Genomic DNA, 19,065 nt, shown 5'->3' with positions numbered 1-19,065 from the left:
TATTCGTTCTGTGATTGATTTAGAATCCTGATCTATGTTAACCCTCTGCTGACGTTGATTATTTTGCCTTGTTGTGTCATTATTATATATATATGTTTTGTGCCTTCGTATTCATTCTGTGATTGATTTAGAATCCTGATCTATGTTAACCCTCTGCTGACATTGATTATTTTGCCTTGTTGTGTCATTATTATATATATATGTTTTGTGCCTTCGTATTCGTTCTGTGATTGATTTACAATCCTGATCTATGTTAACCCTCTGCTGACGTTGATTATTTTGCCTTGTTGTGTCATATATATATATGTTTTGTGCCTTCGTATTCGTTCTGTGATTGATTTACAATCCTGATCTATGTTAACCCTCTGCTGACATTGATTATTTTGCCTTGTTGTGTTATATATATATATATTTTTTGCGCCTTCGTATTCGTTCTGTGATTGATTTACAATCCTGATCTATGTTAACCCTCTGCTGACATTGATTATTTTGCCTTGTTGTGTCATTATTATATATATATGTTTTGCGCCTTTGTATTCGCTCTGTGATTGATTTACAATCCTGATCTATGTTAACCCTCTGCTGACGTTGATTATTTTGCCTTGTTGTGTCATTATTATATATATATGTTTTGTGCCTTCGTATTCGTTCTGTGATTGATTTACAATCCTGATCTATGTTAACCCTCTGCTGACATTGATTATTTTGCCTTGTTGTGTCATTATTATATATATATGTTTTGCGCCTTTGTATTCGTTCTGTGATTGATTTACAATCCTGATCTATGTTAACCCTCTGCTGACATTGATTATTTTGCCTTGTTGTGTCATTATTATATATATATGTTTTGCGCCTTTGTATTCGTTCTGTGATTGATTTACAATCCTGATCTATGTTAACCCTCTGCTGACGTTGATTATTTTGCCTTGTTGTGTCATTAAGATGTTTTGCGCCTTCGTATTCGCTCTGTGATTGATTTACAATCCTGATCTATGTTAACCCTCTGCTGACATTGATTATTTTGCCTTGTTGTGTCATTATTATATATATATGTTTTGCGCCTTTGTATTCGTTCTGTGATTGATTTACAATCCTGATCTATGTTAACCCTCTGCTGACATTGATTATTTTGCCTTGTTGTCATATATATATATATGTTTTGTGCCTTCGTATTCGCTCTGTGATTGATTTACAATCCTGATCTATGTTAACCCTCTGCTGACGTTGATTATTTTGCCTTGTTGTGTCATTATTATATATATGTTTTGTGCCTTCGTATTCGCTCTGTGATTGACTTACAATCCTGATCTATGTTAACCCTCTGCTGACATTGATTATTTTGCCTTGTTGTGTTATATATATATATATGTTTTGCGCCTTCGTATTCGTTCTGTGATTGATTTACAATCCTGATCTATGTTAACCCTCTGCTGACATTGATTATTTTGCCTTGTTGTGTCATTATTATATATATATGTTTTGCGCCTTTGTATTCGTTCTGTGATTGATTTACAATCCTGATCTATGTTAACCCTCTGCTGACGTTGATTATTTTGCCTTGTTGTGTCATTATTATATATATATGTTTTGCGCCTTCGTATTCGCTCTGTGATTGATTTACAATCCTGATCTATGTTAACCCTCTGCTGACATTGATTATTTTGCCTTGTTGTGTCATTATTATATATATATGTTTTGCGCCTTCGTATTCGCTCTGTGATTGATTTACAATCCTGATCTATGTTAACCCTCTGCTGACGTTGATTATTTTGCCTTGTTGTGTCATTATTATATATATATGTTTTGCGTCTTTGTATTCGTTCTGTGATTGATTTACAATCCTGATCTATGTTAACCCTCTGCTGACGTTGATTATTTTGCCTTGTTGTGTCATTATTATATATATGTTTTGTGCCTTCGTATTCGCTCTGTGATTGACTTACAATCCTGATCTATGTTAACCCTCTGCTGACATTGATTATTTTGCCTTGTTGTGTTATATATATATATATGTTTTGCGTCTTTGTATTCGTTCTGTGATTGATTTACAATCCTGATCTATGTTAACCCTCTGCTGACATTGATTATTTTGCCTTGTTGTGTCATTATTATATATATATGTTTTGCGCCTTTGTATTCGTTCTGTGATTGATTTACAATCCTGATCTATGTTAACCCTCTGCTGACGTTGATTATTTTGCCTTGTTGTGTCATTATTATATATATATGTTTTGCGCCTTCGTATTCGCTCTGTGATTGATTTACAATCCTGATCTATGTTAACCCTCTGCTGACATTGATTATTTTGCCTTGTTGTGTCATTATTATATATATATGTTTTGCGCCTTCGTATTCGTTCTGTGATTGATTTACAATCCTGATCTATGTTAACCCTCTGCTGACGTTGATTATTTTGCCTTGTTGTGTCATTATTATATATATATGTTTTGTGCCTTCGTATTCGCTCTGTGATTGACTTACAATCCTGATCTATGTTAACCCTCTGCTGACATTGATTATTTTGCCTTGTTGTGTTATATATATATATATGTTTTGCGTCTTTGTATTCGTTCTGTGATTGATTTACAATCCTGATCTATGTTAACCCTCTGCTGACATTGATTATTTTGCCTTGTTGTGTCATTATTATATATATATGTTTTGCGCCTTCGTATTCGCTCTGTGATTGATTTACAATCCTGATCTATGTTAACCCTCTGCTGACATTGATTATTTTGCCTTGTTGTCATATATATATATGTTTTGCGCCTTCGTATTCGTTCTGTGATTGATTTAGAATCCTGATCTATGTTAACCCTCTGCTGACATTGATTATTTTGCCTTGTTGTGTCATTATTATATATATATGTTTTGCGCCCTCGTATTCGTTCTGTGATTGATTTACAATCCTGATCTATGTTAACCCTCTGCTGACGTTGATTATTTTGCCTTGTTGTGTCATTATTATATATATATATGTTTTGCGCCTTCGTATTCGCTCTGTGATTGATTTACAATCCTGATCTATGTTAACCCTCTGCTGACATTGATTATTTTGCCTTGTTGTGTCATTATTGCCCCCTTTCTCCTCCATTTTGAGTAAAGCTGATGAGGAGACGAAGTCCAGACCGACCTATGTTTATTATAATAACAACATAATATATCTGACCCAAAACACTATAAATGTAACAAAAACCAAATATTCTCACCTTACTGCAGAGGAGCGGAGATCACCAGACACAACACAACAGCCCTGACTGCTGGATAAATAGCCCCGCCCATTCCTGTCACATGATCATCCTCACAGGTCCTTCAGCAGAGATCTCTTCTATCCTGCTGAGCTCCGCCCCCACATGTACTGGTCACATGATTGTGACATCATCACAGGTCCTACACAACCAGCATCCAGCAGATACAGAGCAGGTCCTGGTTACTACAGTTGTGCTGTGTGTGGAGATCGATGTGCCACAGTGTGTGCCCCCTGCAGTAAGGAGATTACATCAGGAGAAGGTTTGTTACAGTGTGTCACTTCAGTAGTGAGAAGTGACACTGCTGGGACATTATACAGTAATGGAGGGGTCTGGTGATGACTGGAGAGGTGACACTGCTGGGGCATTATACGGTAATGGAGGGGTCTGGTGATGATTAGAGAGGTGACACTGCTGGGACATTATACAGTAATGGAGGGGTCTGGTGATGACTGGAGAGGTGACACTGCTGGGACATTATACAGTAATGAAGGGGTCTGGTGATGACTGGAGAGGTGACACTGCTGGGACATTATACAGTAATGGAGGAGTCTGGTGATGACTGGAGAGGTGACACTGCTGGGACATTATACAGTAATGGAGGGGTCTGGTGATGATTAGAGAGGTGACACTGCTGAGACATTATACAGTAATGGAGGGGTCTGGTGATGACTGGGGAGGTGACACTGCTGGGACATTATACAGTAATGGAGGGGTCTGGTGATGATTAGAGAGGTGACACTGCTGGGACATTATACAGTAATGGAGGGGTCTGGTGATGATTAGAGAGGTGACACTGCTGGGACATTATACAGTAATGGAGGGGTCTGGTGATGACTGGAGAGGTGACACTGCTGGGACATTATACAGTAATGGAGGGGTCTGGTGATGATTAGAGAGGTGACACTGCTGGGACATTATACAGTAATGGAGGGGTCTGGTGATGACTGGAGAGGTGACACTGCTGGGACATTATACAGTAATGGAGGGGTCTGGTGATGACTGGAGAGGTGACACTGCTGGGACATTATACAGTAATGGAGGGGTCTGGTGATGACTGGAGAGATGACACTGCTGGGACATTATACAGTAATGGAGGGGTCTGGTGATGAATGGAGAGGTGACACTGCTGGGACATTATACTATAATGGAGGTGTCTGGTGATGATTAGAGAGGTGACACTGCTGGGACATTATACAGTAATGGGGGGGTCTGGTGATGACTGGAGAGGTGACACTGCTGGGACATTATACAGTAATGGGGGGGTCTGGTGATGACTGGAGAGGTGACACTGCGGGGACATTTTACAGTAATGGAGGGGTCTGGTGATGACTGGAGAGGTGACACTGCGGGGACATTATACAGTAATGGAGGGGTCTGGTGATGACTGGAGAGGTGACACTGCTGGGACATTATACAGTAATGGAGGGGTCTGGTGATGACTGGAGAGGTGACACTGCTGGGACATTATACAGTAATGGAGGGGTCTGGTGATGACTGGAGAGGTGACACTGCTGGGACATTATACAGTAATGGAGGGGTCTGGTGATGACTGGAGAGGTGACACTGCTGGGACATTATACAGTAATGGAGGGGTCTGGTGATGACTGGAGAGGTGACACTGCTGGGACATTATACAGTAATGGAGGGGTCTGGTGATGATTAGAGAGGTGACACTGCTGGGACATTATACAGTAATGGAGGGGTCTGGTGATGACTGGAGAGGTGACACTGCTGGGACATTATACAGTAATGGAGGGGTCTGGTGATGATTAGAGAGGTGACACTGCTGGGACATTATACAGTAATGGAGGGGTCTGGTGATGATTAGAGAGGTGACACTGCTGGGACATTATACAGTAATGGAGGGGTCTGGTGATGACTGGAGAGGTGACACTGCTGGGACATTATACAGTAATGGAGGGGTCTGGTGATGACTGGAGAGGTGACACTGCTGGGACATTATACAGTAATGGAGGGGTCTGGTGATGACTGGAGAGATGACACTGCTGGGACATTATACAGTAATGGAGGGGTCTGGTGATGAATGGAGAGGTGACACTGCTGGGACATTATACTATAATGGAGGTGTCTGGTGATGATTAGAGAGGTGACACTGCTGGGACATTATACAGTAATGGGGGGGTCTGGTGATGACTGGAGAGGTGACACTGCTGGGACATTATACAGTAATGGGGGGGTCTGGTGATGACTGGAGAGGTGACACTGCGGGGACATTTTACAGTAATGGAGGGGTCTGGTGATGACTGGAGAGGTGACACTGCGGGGACATTATACAGTAATGGAGGGGTCTGGTGATGACTGGAGGGGTGACACTGCTGGGACATTATACAGTAATGGAGGGGTCTGGTGATGACTGGAGGGGTGACACTGCTGGGACATTATACAGTAATGGAGGGGTCTGGTGATGACTGGAGAGGTGACACTGCTGGGACATTATACAGTAATGGAGGGGTCTGGTGATGATTAGAGAGGTGACAATTCTGGGACATTATACAGTAATGGAGGGGTCTGGTGATGACTGGAGAGGTGACACTGCTGGGACATTATACAGTAATGGAGGGGTCTGGTGATGACTGGAGAGGTGACACTGCTGGGACATTATACAGTAATGGAGGGGTCTGGTGATGACTGGAGAGGTGACACTGCTGGGACATCATACAGTAATGGAGGGGTCTGGTGATGACTGGAGAGGTGACACTGCTGGGACATTATACAGTAATGGAGGGGTCTGGTGATGACTGGAGAGGTGACACTGCTGGGACATTATACAGTAATGGAGGGGTCTGGTGATGATTAGAGAGGTGACACTGCTGGGACATTATACAGTAATGGAGGGGTCTGGTGATGACTGGAGAGGTGACACTGCTGGGACATTATACAGTAATGGAGGGGTCTGGTGATGATTAGAGAGGTGACACTGCTGGGACATTATACAGTAATGGAGGGGTCTGGTGATGACTGGAGAGGTGACACTGCTGGGACATTATACAGTAATGGAGGGGTCTGGTGATGATTAGAGAGGTGACACTGCTGGGGCATTATACAGTAATGGAGGAGACTGGTGATGACTGGAGAGGTGACACTGCTGGGACATTATACAGTAATGGTGGGGTCTGGTGATGATTACAGAGGTGACACTGCTGGGACATTATACAGTAATGGAGGGGTCTGGTGATTAGAGAGGTGACACTGCTGGGACATTATACAGTAATGGAGGGGTCTGGTGATGATTAGAGAGGTGACACTGCAGGGACATTATACAGTAATGTAGGGGTCTGGTGATGACTGGAGAGGTGACAGTGCAGGGACATTATACAGTAATGGAGGGGTCTGGTGATGACTGGAGAGGTGACCCTGCTGGGAAATTATACAGTAATGGAGGGGTCTGGTGATTATTAGCGAGGTGACACTGCTGGGACATTATACAGTAATAGAGGGGTCTGGTGATGACTGGAGAGGTGACACTGCTGGGACATTATACAGTAATGGAGGGGTCTGGTGATGACTGGAGAGGTGACCCTGCTGGGACATTATACAGTAATGGAGGGGTCTGGTGATTAGAGGGGTGACACTGCTGGGACATTACACAGTTATGGAGGGGTCTGGTGATGACTGGAGAGGTGACACTTCTGGAACACTATACAGTAATGGAGGGGTCTGGTGATGATTAGAGAGGTGACACTGCTGGGACATTATACAGTAATGGAGGGGTCTGGTGATGACTGGAGAGGTGACACTGCTGGGACATTATACAGTAATGGAGGGGTCTGGTGATGACTGGAGAGGTGACACTGCTGGGACATTATACAGTAATGGAGGGGTCTGGTGATGACTGGAGAGGTGACACTGCTGGGACATTATACAGTAATGGAAGGGTCTGGGGATGACTGGAGAGGTGACACTGCTGGGACATTATACAGTAATGGAGGGGTCTAGTGATGATTAGAGAGGTGACACTGCTGGGACATTCTACAGTAATGGAGGGGTCTGGTGATGATTAGAGAGGTGACACTGCTGGGGCATTATACAGTAATGGAGGGGTCTGGTGATGACTGGAGAGGTGACACTGCTGGGACATTATACAGTAATGGAGGGGTCTGGTGATGACTGGATAGGTGACACTGCTGGGACATTATACAGTAATGGAGGGGTCTGGTGATGATTAGAGAGGTGACACTGCTGGGACATTATACAGTAATGGAGGGGTCTGGTGATGATTAGAGAGGTGACCCTGCTGGGACATTATACAGTAATGGAGGGGTCTGGTGATGATTAGAGAGGTGACCCTGCTGGGACATTATACAGTAATGGAGGGGTCTGGTGATGATTAGAGAGGTGACCCTGCTGGGACATTATACAGTAATGGAGGGGTCTGGTGATGACTTGAGAGGTGACACTGCTGGGACATTATACAGTAATGGGGGGGTCTGGTGATGATTAGAGAGGTGACACTGCTGGGACATTATACAGTAATGGAGGGGTCTGGTGATGACGGTATCATTGTGTGTCAGGTTCCTATAAGGTGTCAGGATGTGGCGGTCTATTTCTCCATGGAGGAGTGGGAGTATGTAGAAGGACACAAGGATCTGTACCAGGACATGATGGAGGATCACCGGCCCCGAACATCACAAGGTAAGAAGAGACATATATATAGATATCACTCTCACTACCTAGTAACATAGAAATCTATCCAGCACTGATGTATTCATTCCCTGTGTGTTCCCTACAGATGGAGTCATTGATAGAAATCCACCCGAGAGGTGTCCCCGTCCTCTGTATTCCCAGGACTGTCCAGAGGGAAATGTCCCAGAGAAGCATCAGGTAGATGGTGTTAAAGCTTTCAAAATATGACCATAAAGTGATTGAACCCCTGATATTTTTTCCTTTTTTTTGTCTTTTTAGGGGGAAAATTTAGTTGATATTAAGGTTGAGGTTATAGATGACGCAGAAGAGGAGACGGATTTCTGGACCAATCAGCAGTGTAAGGAGCCGAATGCTTCCATTGGTTGTAGAAGAGGAACTTGTTTTGAGGGTTCCCAAGATACTACTACACCCATCATCTGATCATCACATGGAATAATCTATTCATCACTGATGTATTCATTCCCTGTGTGTTCCCTATAGATGGAGTCATTGATGGAAATCCACCCGAGAGGTGTCCCCGCCCTCTGTATCCCCAGGACTGTCCAGAGGGAAATGTCCCAGAGAACCATCAGGTAGATGAGTCTGAGCCTCATCAGGATGAATACCTGACTATTATTAAAGTGGAGGTGGAAGAAGAAGAAGAGATGATGAGGAACGATTACCAATATATTGGGGAAGTGAAGGAGGAAATTCCAGGAGGTGTTGTCCCAGGTATGTAATAATTCCAGGAGTTGTTAACGCAGGTTTGTAATAATTCCAGGAGGTGTTGTCCCAGGTATTTAATAATTCCAGGAGGGGTTGTCCCAGGTATGTAATAATTCCAGGAGGTGTTGTCCCAGGTATGTAATAATTCCAGGAGGTGTTGTCCCAGGTATGTAATAATTCCAGGAGGTGTTGTCCCGGGTATGTAATAATTCCAGGAGGTGTTGTCACGGGTATGTAATAATTCCAGGAGGTGTTGTTCCAGGTATGTAATAATTCCAGGAGGTGTTGTCCCAGGTATATAATAATTCCAGGAGGTGTTGCACCAGGTATGTAATAATTCCAGGAGGTGTTGTCCCGGGTATGTAATAATTCCAGGAGGTGTTGTCCCGGGTATGTAATAATTCCAGGAGGTGTTGTCCCGGGTATGTAATAATTCCAGGAGGTGTTGTCCCAGGTATGTAATATTTCCAGGAGGTGTTGTCCCAGGTATGTAATAATTCCAGGAGGTGTTGTCCCAGGTATGTAATATTTCCAGGAGGTGTTGTCCCAGGGATGTAATAATTCCAGGAGGTGTTACCCCAAGTATGTAATGTTTCCAGGAGGTGTTGTCCCGGGTATGTAATAATTCCAGGAGGTGTTGTCCCAGGTATGTAATATTTCCAGGAGGTGTTGTCCCGGGTATGTAATATTTCCAGGAGGTGTTGTCCCGGGTATGTAATAATTCCAGGAGGTGTTGTCCCGGGTATGTAATAATTCCAGGAGGTGTTGTCCCAGGTATGTAATATTTCCAGGAGGTGTTGTCCCAGGTATGTAATAATTCCAGGAGGTGTTGTCCCAGGTATGTAATATTTCCAGGAGGTGTTGTCCCAGGGATGTAATAATTCCAGGAGGTGTTACCCCAAGTATGTAATGTTTCCAGGAGGTGTTGTCCCGGGTATGTAATAATTCCAGGAGGTGTTGTCCCAGGTATGTAATATTTCCAGGAGGTGTTGTCCCGGGTATGTAATATTTCCAGGAGGTGTTGTCCCGGGTATGTAATAATTCCAGGAGGTGTTGTCCCGGGTATGTAATAATTCCAGGAGGTGTTGTCCCGGGTATGTAATAATTCCAGGAGGTGTTACTCCAGGTATGTAATAATTCCAGGAGGTGTTGTCCCGGGTATGTAATATTTCCAGGAGGTGTTGTCCCAGGGATGTAATAATTCCAGGAGGTGTTGTCCCGGGTATGTAATAATTCCAGGAGGTGTTGTCCCGGGTATGTAATATTTCCAGGAGGTGTTGTCCCGGGTATGTAATATTTCCAGGAGGTGTTGTCCCGGGTATGTAATATTTCCGGGAGGTGTTGTCCCGGGTATGTAATATTTCCGGGAGGTGTTGTCCCGGGTATGTAATAATTCCGGGAGGTGTTGTCCCGGGTATGTAATAATTCCAGGAGGTGTTGTCCCAGGTAGGTAATAATTCCAGGAGGTGTTGTCCCAGGTATGTAATAATTCCAGGAGGTGTTACCCCGGGTATGTAATAATTCCAGGAGGTGTTACCCCGGGTATGTAGTAATTCCAGGAGGTGTTGTCCCAGGTATGTAATGTTTCCAGGAGGTGTTGTCCCAGGTATGTAATGTTTCCAGGAGGTGTTGTCCCGGGTATGTAATAATTCCAGGAGGTGTTGTCCCAGGTATGTAATATTTCCAGGAGGTGTTACCCCAGGTATGTAATATTTCCAGGAGGTGTTGTCCCGGGTATGTAGTAATTCCAGGAGGTGTTGTCCCAGGTATGTAATGTTTCCAGGAGGTGTTGTCCCAGGTATGTAATATTTCCAGGAGGTGTTGTCCCAGGTATGTAATATTTCCAGGAGGTGTTGTCCCAGGTATGTAATAATTCCAGGAGGTGTTGTCCCAGGTATGTAATAATTCCAGGAGGTGTTACCCCGGGTATGTAATAATTCCAGGAGGTGTTACCCCGGGTATGTAGTAATTCCAGGAGGTGTTGTCCCAGGTATGTAATGTTTCCAGGAGGTGTTGTCCCAGGTATGTAATGTTTCCAGGAGGTGTTGTCCCGGGTATGTAATAATTCCAGGAGGTGTTGTCCCAGGTATGTAATATTTCCAGGAGGTGTTGTCCCAGGTATGTAATATTTCCAGGAGGTGTTGTCCCAGGTGTGTAATAATTCCAGGAGGTGTTGTCCCAGGTATGTAATATTTCCAGGAGGTGTTGTCCCAGGTATGTAGTAATGGATTACAGAGGGAATTCGGAGGTGTCTTCAGGGGAGGCTCCACCTTAGATCTACATGACATTAACCCTTCAGGCCCCAGTGATCCCCTGTGTTATGTATAGTCAGGACCTGAGGGAGGTGACTATATAGAGATCCTCTCCAAGGTCATCTATGGGTCCTGTCATGCTCCAGGTAGAACACTAGGGGCAGCATCGGTTTTCGGGTTCATCAGATGATATGAACAGCGACACCAACAATCGCATTCGGAGTCAAATATAAACTGAGTGAATGGTGGAAGGTTTGGATTCCGTGCCGCCATTTTGTGATCAGAAATCCCTGCTATGACCCTCTGCGGTCTCCTTCATCATTGTCACTTGAATGATCCCTTTTTGTTGCCATATACCTGACAGCGCTTATACAAGAATGGTGGCATGGGAGGCGCAATGGCTTCCTAAAGAGAAGCCCCTCCAAATATATAGGGGCCACTGGTGGGGGCAGTTGTGTGGCCAGGCAGAAGCAATGCAGTATGGGACATAATGGACAACATAGGAGACGCGCGCGGTCAGTAATGTATGGAAAAGGACCCTGAAATCACAGGAGGATGGTGGGAATGCAGCAGCAGTATAGTACGGAACAAAAACAGAGAAATCGAAACGCAGCCGCACGTCCACCATTTGGATCTATTTGCTTCTCAGCAGAATTTCAAAAACGAACAGGTTGTTATTATACATTTTTGATCAAACAGTACAAAGCCCACTCACCACGTCAATGCCACCTAGTCAGAGTGGGTCCCTAACCTGACACCGGCGTAGCGCCGGGCGGTGACCACTGCTTCCGAGACACCAAACCCGCCGGGGGAATGACCCAGTGACCAGGCAACCCCACTGCTGCCCGACCAAGCACCCGGCTCCGGGCCTCACCACCCCACAGACAAAGCATCACGGAAACAATGGCCGCCACCAAGCACCGCACCAGTGTGAACACCTACCACATTTGTAGTCTCTCCCTTCTTCCATGGCCAGCTCTCCACCCCACCCATTCGGCCCCGGCGTTTTTAACGCAGAAGGGTTTCCTCCTACCATTTTACCAGCCCTCCGGCAGGGAGCACATGGTCGGTGTTCACACTGGTGCGGTGCTTGGTGGCGGCCATTGTTTCTGTGATGCTTTGTCTGTGGGGTGGTGCAGCAGTGGGGTTGCCTGGTCACTGGGTCATTCCCCCTATGGGCATGGTGTCTCGGAGGCAGTGGTCACCGCCCGGCGCTACGCCAGTGTCAGGTTAGGGAACCACTCTGACTAGGCGGCCTTGACGGGGCGAGTGGACTTGTACTTTATGATCAAAATGTATAATAACAACCTGTTACCGTATTTTTTGCCGTATAAACTGGGAGAGAAAAGTCGTGCGTCTTATACGGCGAATACACACACCTATCGCGGTGGTCCCTGCGGCCATCAACGACCGGGACCCGCGGCTAATACAGGATATTACCGATTGCGGTGATGCCCTGTATTAACCCTTCAGACGCGGCGATCAAAGCTGACCGCCACGTCTGAAGCGAAAGTGACACTAACCCGGCTGTTCAGTCGGGCTGTTCGGGGCTGCCGCGGCGTCACGAACAGCTTACAGGACACCGGGAGGGACCTTATCTGCCTCCTCGGTGTCTGCTCCGTGCCAGGATCCCCTGCATGGCCGGCGCTCTCCTTCGTCGTCATCACGTCGTCGCGCACGCCGTCCCGTCATCCAATAGGAGCGGCGTACGTAGCAACGTGATGGCGGCGACGGAGAGCGAGGATACCGGGCAGCAGAGACGTTCCGGAGCGACGGGGATGCGGCAACGGCGATGGAGGACGACATCCAGGGCAGCGGTGACGGGTCCGGAGCGGCGGCGACACGCGAGTATTACCTCCTATACCAGTGGTCTTCAACCTGCGGACCTCCAGATGTTGCAAAACTACAACTCCCAGCATGCCCGGACAGCCAACGGCTGTCCGGGCATGCTGGGAGTTGTAGTTTTGCAACATCTGGAGGTCCGCAGGTTGAAGGTTCAGAATCTTTTTTTTTTTCTTCTAGATTTTCATCCTTTAAAATTGGGTGCGTCTTATATGCCGGAGCGTCTTATATGGCGAAAAATACGGTAGATTTTGAAATTATGCTGAGAAGCAAGAAGATGAAAATACAAATGGTGGACGTGCGGCTGCGTTTCTGTTTCTCTATTTTTGTTGCACAGTATAATATGGAACATGATGGATAAAGCAGGAGATGGTCGGCGGCCATGTTGGCTTCTAGTACCGGATTAGCGGTAGCGGCCGCGTCCACACCTGCTGTAATACAGAATACTACGTGACTGACTAACGTGTACGTGTGGATCTGCGGAGGGGAAATAGAATCTGCTCCCAGGACCACGAATAACAACCCCCCCCCTATATATTTATATATAGCGGGATAGGAGTAGCGTGGGGTGGCAGTGGCGGGTAAGAACGCACTTGTGTAGAGAATGCGATCCAATGGCGGGCGCGGTGATCGGTTATCTCCCTGCTCGGTGTTGGATTCTGGCCCAGATGCACCAGGGGAAGAAGACCCCTGGACTAAGCGCCTGCTCTTAAAGGGGTACTCCGCTGCTCAACGTTTAGAACTAAATGTCCAGAATGCTGGAGCACCGGAGTAACCCTTTAAATGCTGGCTGTATGGTCCTCTTCCTTGCCGGTGTAAACCCACCACGGCCCCTACCCTGTCTGTGGTTCATTGAGCGGAAGAACGTTATGAGGGCGGAAGAAGTCTGCGCCACGGAACATAATCGGTCTGTGAGGGTTTTATCTTTATTGTTTCCCTGGCAACAACTCTTGGAATCTCCAAAATTGTAGGGAATGTAAGGGTGATGGCCTAACATGAGATAGATAGATAGATAGATAGATATGAAGTAGATAGATAGATAGATAGATATGAAGTAGATAGATGTGCGATAGATAGATAGATAGATAGATATGAAGTAGATAGATAGATATGAAGTAGATAGATGTGCGATAGATAGATAGATAGATAGATAGATATGAAGTAGATAGATAGATATGAAGTAGATAGATGTGCGATAGATAGATAGATAGATATGATAGATACAGACAAAAGAATAAGTTGGCCAGCACTATTGATTCCAAACTATTATATGGACCTGGCTTACAGGTGTAGGCTGCTGGGCTATGTTGCTATGAGAGATAGATAGATATGAGAGAGAAAGATAGATATGAGATGGATAGATATGAGATATGAGAGAGAGAAATATAGATATGAGAAATATGAGATAAATATGAGATAGATAGATATGAGATAGATATGAGAGAGAAAGATAGATATGAGATGGATAGATATGAGATATGAGAGAGAGAAATATAGATATGAGAAATATGAGATAAATATGAGATAGATAGATATGAGATAGATAGAAATATAGATATGAGATAGATAGATATGAGAGAGAAAGATAGATATGAGATGGATAGATATGAGAGAGAGAAATATAGATATGAGAAATATGAGATAGATATGAGATAGATAGATGATAGATAGTGTGTTGTGAGATGACGGAATAAACACCATTTTTTTTGCACTTTACATTTTTGTGTGCTGCCATTTTTTACCTATGGATCTAACTGGGATTCTTTGACCAAGAGTCCAAGACATGGCGTACACCTGAACTACTTCCTTCAAACAAGACAGTTGTGCGGTTTTCACGAAGATTTCTTTTAGATATGAGATAGATATGAGATATGAGAGAGATAGATAGATATGAGATAGATAGATAGATATGAGATAGATATGAGATAGATATGAGATAGATAGATGTGAGATAGATAGATGTGAGATAGATAGATAGATATGAGATAGATAGATATGAGATAGATAGATAGATATGAGATAGATAGATAGATAGATAGATATGAGATAGATAGATAGATAGATAGATAGATAGATAGATAGATAGATAGATATGAGATAGATAGATAGATATGAGATAGATAGATAGATAGATAGATAGATAGATAGATATGAGATGAGATAGATAGATACAGTGGGGATCAAAAGTTTGGGCACCCCAGGTAAAAATTTGTATTAATGTGCATAAAGAAGCCAAGGAAAGATGGAAAAATCTCCAAAAGGCATCAAATTACAGATTAGACATTCTTATAATATGTCAACAAAAGTTAGATTTTATTTCCATCATTTACACTTTCAAAATAACAGAAAACAAAAAAATGGCATCTGCAAAAGTTTGGGCCCCCTGAAGATTTTATAGCATCCACTGCCCCCTGTGCAAAGCTGAGACCTGCCAGTGTCATGGATTGTTCTCAATCATCATCTGGGATGACCAGGTGATGTCATCTCAAAGGTTTTACATGCCCAGACTCATCTGACCTTGCCCCAACAATCAGCACCACGGGTTCTTCTAAGCAGTTGTCTAGAAATCTGAAACTGAAAATAGTTGACGCTCACAAAGCTGGAGAAGGCTATAAGAAGATAGCAAAAGGTTTTCAGATGTCAATATCTTCTGTTCGGAATGTAATTAAGAAATGGCAGTCATCAGGAACAGTGGAAGTTAAAGCAAGATCTGGAAGACCAAGAAAAATATCAGACAGAACAGCTTGCAGAATTGTGAGAAAAACAATTCAAAACCCACGTTTGACTGCACAATCCCTCCAGAAAGATCTGGCAGACACTGGAGTTGTGGTACACTATTCCACTATAAAGAGATACTTGTACAAATATGGTCTTCATGGAAGAGTCATCAGAAGAAAACCTCTTCTATGTCCTCACCACAAAAATCAGCGTTTGAACTTTGCAAATGAACATATAGACAAGCCTGATGCATTTTGGAAACAAGTTCTGTGGACCGATGAGGTTAAAATTGAACTTTTTGGCCGGAATGAGCAACGGTACGTTAGGAGAAGAAGGGAAACATAATTTAATGAAAAGAACCTCTGTCCAACTGTTAAGCATGGGGGTGGATCAATCATGCTTTGGGGTTGTATTGCAGCCAGTGGCACAGGGAACATCTCACGAGTAGAAGGAAAAATGGATTCAATAAAATTTCAGCAAATTTTGGATGCTAACTTGATGCCATCTGTGAAAAAGCTGAAGTTAAAGAGAGGATGGCTTCTACAAATGGATAATGATCCTAAACACACCTCGAAATCCTCGGGGGATTACATCAAGAGGTGTAAACTGAAGGTTTTGCCATGGCCTTCACAATCTCCTGACCTCAACATAATTGAAAATCTATGGATAGACCCTAAAAGAGCAGTGTGTGACAGACAGCCCAGAAATCTCAAAGAACTGGAAGACTTTTGCAAGGAAGAATGGGCAAAGATACCTCAAACAAGAATTGAAAGACTCTCGGCTGCTACAAAAAGCGTTTACAAGCTGTGATACTTGCCAAAGGGGGCAGTACAAGATATTAACTCTGCAGGGGGCACAAACTTTTGCAGACACCATTTTTTGGTTTTCTGTTATTTTGAAAGTGTAAATGATGGAAATAAAATGTAACTTTTGTTGACCTATTATAATAATGTCTAATCTGTAATTTGATGCCTTTTGGAGATTTTTCCATCTTTCCTTGGCTTCTTTATGCACATTAATACAAATTTTTACCTGGGGTGCCCAAACTTTTGATCCCCACTGTATGAGATAGATATGAGAGACAGATAGAGAAATAGATATTAGATAGATATGAGATAGATAGATATGAGATAGATAGATAGATAGATATGAGATAGATAGATTGGTCAAAGGCTCCCCCTCCCCCACCTTTCTGATTTTGTATTTTGTTCCTTCTACTTATTTTCTTCCTTTTTCTCCTCTATCTTTTCTTATTTTAATGGCATATCCTACATGATTTCATATTATTCTGTGGCCTATCGGGTCAGGCGTGGCGATGCGTTGGCCACTTTGGAGTTGTTTAGTTCTTTGATGGGTTTCAGTCCTATTACATATATATGGCTTCAGTGAGGGTTTATATGCCTTTTTATATATACACTTGTTTTATTTATATATTTCTGGAAACATCCTGTGACAATTACCCATAATAAAGGGCATTAACGGGGACAGATCTACTTCCTATTTCATTCACTATTAGCATAAAAATAATGTCTGTTTGTTTCCCATAGAAATAATATAAAACAAATACAAAAAAATCATATACAAAACATAACAAAATTATTTTTATCCCAACAGAAAATCCCAGTAAGAATTCTGAGGGAAACTTCATGTTATCCCTGAATGATAAAGGAGAAGATGAAGATATGATGGAGCGCTCCTCAGGAGAAGACCTCCTTACCCCTAATGTCCATCCAGATCTATCCTATAATAATCCACCTGATCATGAGGAACCTTCTCCTGACCAACCACACATTGTTACCACAAGGAGAGGTCAGAAAGGGGGCAAAAAGTTTCAATGTGATGAATGTGGAAAAGAGTTTACAGCAAGCTCGAGTCTTCTTACACACAAAAAAAGTCACACAGGAGAGAAACCGTATTCATGTTCAGAATGTGGGAAATGTTTTACAGGTAAATCCAATCTTTTTGTACACGAAAGAAGTCACACAGGAGAGAAACCATATTCATGTTCAGAATGTCGGAAATGTTTTGCAACCAAATCAACTCTTGCTAAGCATGAGAGAATTCACACAGGGGAAAAGGCATATTTATGTTCAAAATGTGGGAAATCTTTTACAAACACATCAAATCTTATTAGGCATAGGAGAACTCACACGGGAGAGAAGCCTTTTTCATGTTCAGAATGTGGCAAATGTTTTACAGCTAAATCAGATCTGGGTAAACATGAAAGATGTCACACAGGCGAGAAGCCATTTTCCTGTCCAGAATGTGGGAAATGTTTTACAAATAAACGGAATGTTGTTGCACATGAGAGAATTCACATGGGAGTGAAGCCCTATCCGTGTTCAGAATGTGGGAAATGTTTTATTACTAAAAGCACACTAAAGGATCATCAGAGAATCCACACAGGAGAAAAACCATATGCATGTGTTGAATGTGGGAAATGTTTTACAAATAAACGAAATCTTGTTATACATGAGAGAAGTCACACTGGAGTGAAGCCCTATTCATGTTCAGAGTGTGGGAAAGGCTTTATTACTAAAGGCAAACTAATGAACCATCAGAGAATTCACACAGGAGAGAAACCGTATTCGTGTTCCGAATGTGGGAAAGGTTTCATTACAAAAGACAAACTAAAGAATCATCACAGAAGTCACACGGGAGAAAAGCCGCATTCGTGTTCAGAATGTGAAAAATGTTTCATTACTAAAGAGAAACTAAGGAACCATCAGAGAAGTCACGCAGGGAAGGAGACAAGTTCTTTATAATGAAAACAATAGAGAACAATGGAATCTGAAAAATGCTGTAAATATTTTTAATCTCCTCCAGTTCTTCAGACAAGGGCTTAACCCCTTAATGACGTAGCCAATTTTAATTTTTGTATTGTAATTATTTTCTCCATTATACTTTTTTTAAATTTTCGATCTCAAGAGCCATAGGAGGCTCATTTTAAGTGGGACTTTTACTTTTTTTTTTACTATTAAAATATCATCAAAATAAAATAAAAAATATATATTTGTGGGGTCAATTTTAGAAAAAAACAAACACTTTTTTTTTTTTTTTTTTTTTTTTGGGGGGGGGTTGTTTCTATGCAGTATAGTCCATTATGGTAAAACTGACCTTCATTTTGGGGTCAGTATGGTTACAACGATACTAACTTTTGGCTTTTGTTTGTTAATTTAGCTTTTGTTTAGTTTTACTAACTTAAAAAAGAAATAAATAACAAAATGCTTAAAACTGCAATGTCCTGACCCGTGTAAGATTTTTTTATTTTTAGTCTATGGGGCTGTTTAGGGGCTCTCATTTATTTATTTATTTATTTTTTTGCATGATCAGTAGTCGTTATCGGTTCCACTTTTGTATGAATGCAATTTTTTTTTTATCACTTTTTATTCCATTTTCTCTGGGATGTTACCAAAAATTAGTAGTTTTTGATTTTGGTAATTTTTGTGTGTGTTTACGCCGTTGACTGCGGGATCAAGAATGTGATAATTTAATGGGATAATTCCGCACTTGGCAATACCAAATATATTTTTTCTTTTTATTTAAATTTTTTTTTTTATGGGAAAAGTGGGAGGGACTGTTTTCTACATATATATATATATAAGCACCGCCACCAATGGAATTGCTGACCT

The 19,065-nt window shown here is 42.7% G+C and overlaps 2 protein-coding genes across 4 annotated transcripts in view; one reads left to right on the top strand and one right to left on the bottom strand.

Annotated features, from left to right (window-relative positions):
* The window catches only part of LOC130302594 (oocyte zinc finger protein XlCOF7.1-like), a 61,169-nt gene extending 57,884 nt beyond the window's left edge, over nucleotides 1–3,285 (bottom strand). The window contains exon 1 of the mRNA XM_056551717.1: nucleotides 3,210–3,285. The gene's annotated coding sequence lies outside the window, so the exon portion shown is untranslated. The remainder of the gene's footprint in view (nucleotides 1–3,209) is intronic.
* LOC130283473 (zinc finger protein OZF-like) overlaps nucleotides 1–18,486 on the top strand; it is a 58,512-nt gene extending 40,026 nt beyond the window's left edge. The window contains exons 1-6 of one of the 3 annotated variants that reach the window (XM_056533092.1): nucleotides 3,292–3,510; nucleotides 7,784–7,904; nucleotides 8,002–8,093; nucleotides 8,175–8,253; nucleotides 8,397–8,627; nucleotides 17,048–18,486. In XM_056533092.1, coding sequence (XP_056389067.1) covers nucleotides 3,292–3,510; nucleotides 7,784–7,904; nucleotides 8,002–8,093; nucleotides 8,175–8,253; nucleotides 8,397–8,627; nucleotides 17,048–18,198 — 1,893 coding nt within the window. In that variant the 3' untranslated portion in view covers nucleotides 18,199–18,486. Of the gene's footprint in view, nucleotides 1–3,291; nucleotides 3,511–7,783; nucleotides 7,905–8,001; nucleotides 8,094–8,174; nucleotides 8,254–8,396; nucleotides 8,628–17,047 lie in introns of those variants that run through there. The other 2 variants (XM_056533170.1, XM_056533180.1) reach the window with 2 other exon arrangements.
* Nucleotides 18,487–19,065: the final 579 nt, after the last annotated feature.

This window comes from Hyla sarda, chromosome 1 (genome assembly GCF_029499605.1).
Source record: "Hyla sarda isolate aHylSar1 chromosome 1, aHylSar1.hap1, whole genome shotgun sequence".
Classification (NCBI taxonomy): Eukaryota; Metazoa; Chordata; class Amphibia; order Anura; family Hylidae; genus Hyla; species Hyla sarda.
This window is presented reverse-complemented; position numbering and strand designations above follow the sequence as displayed.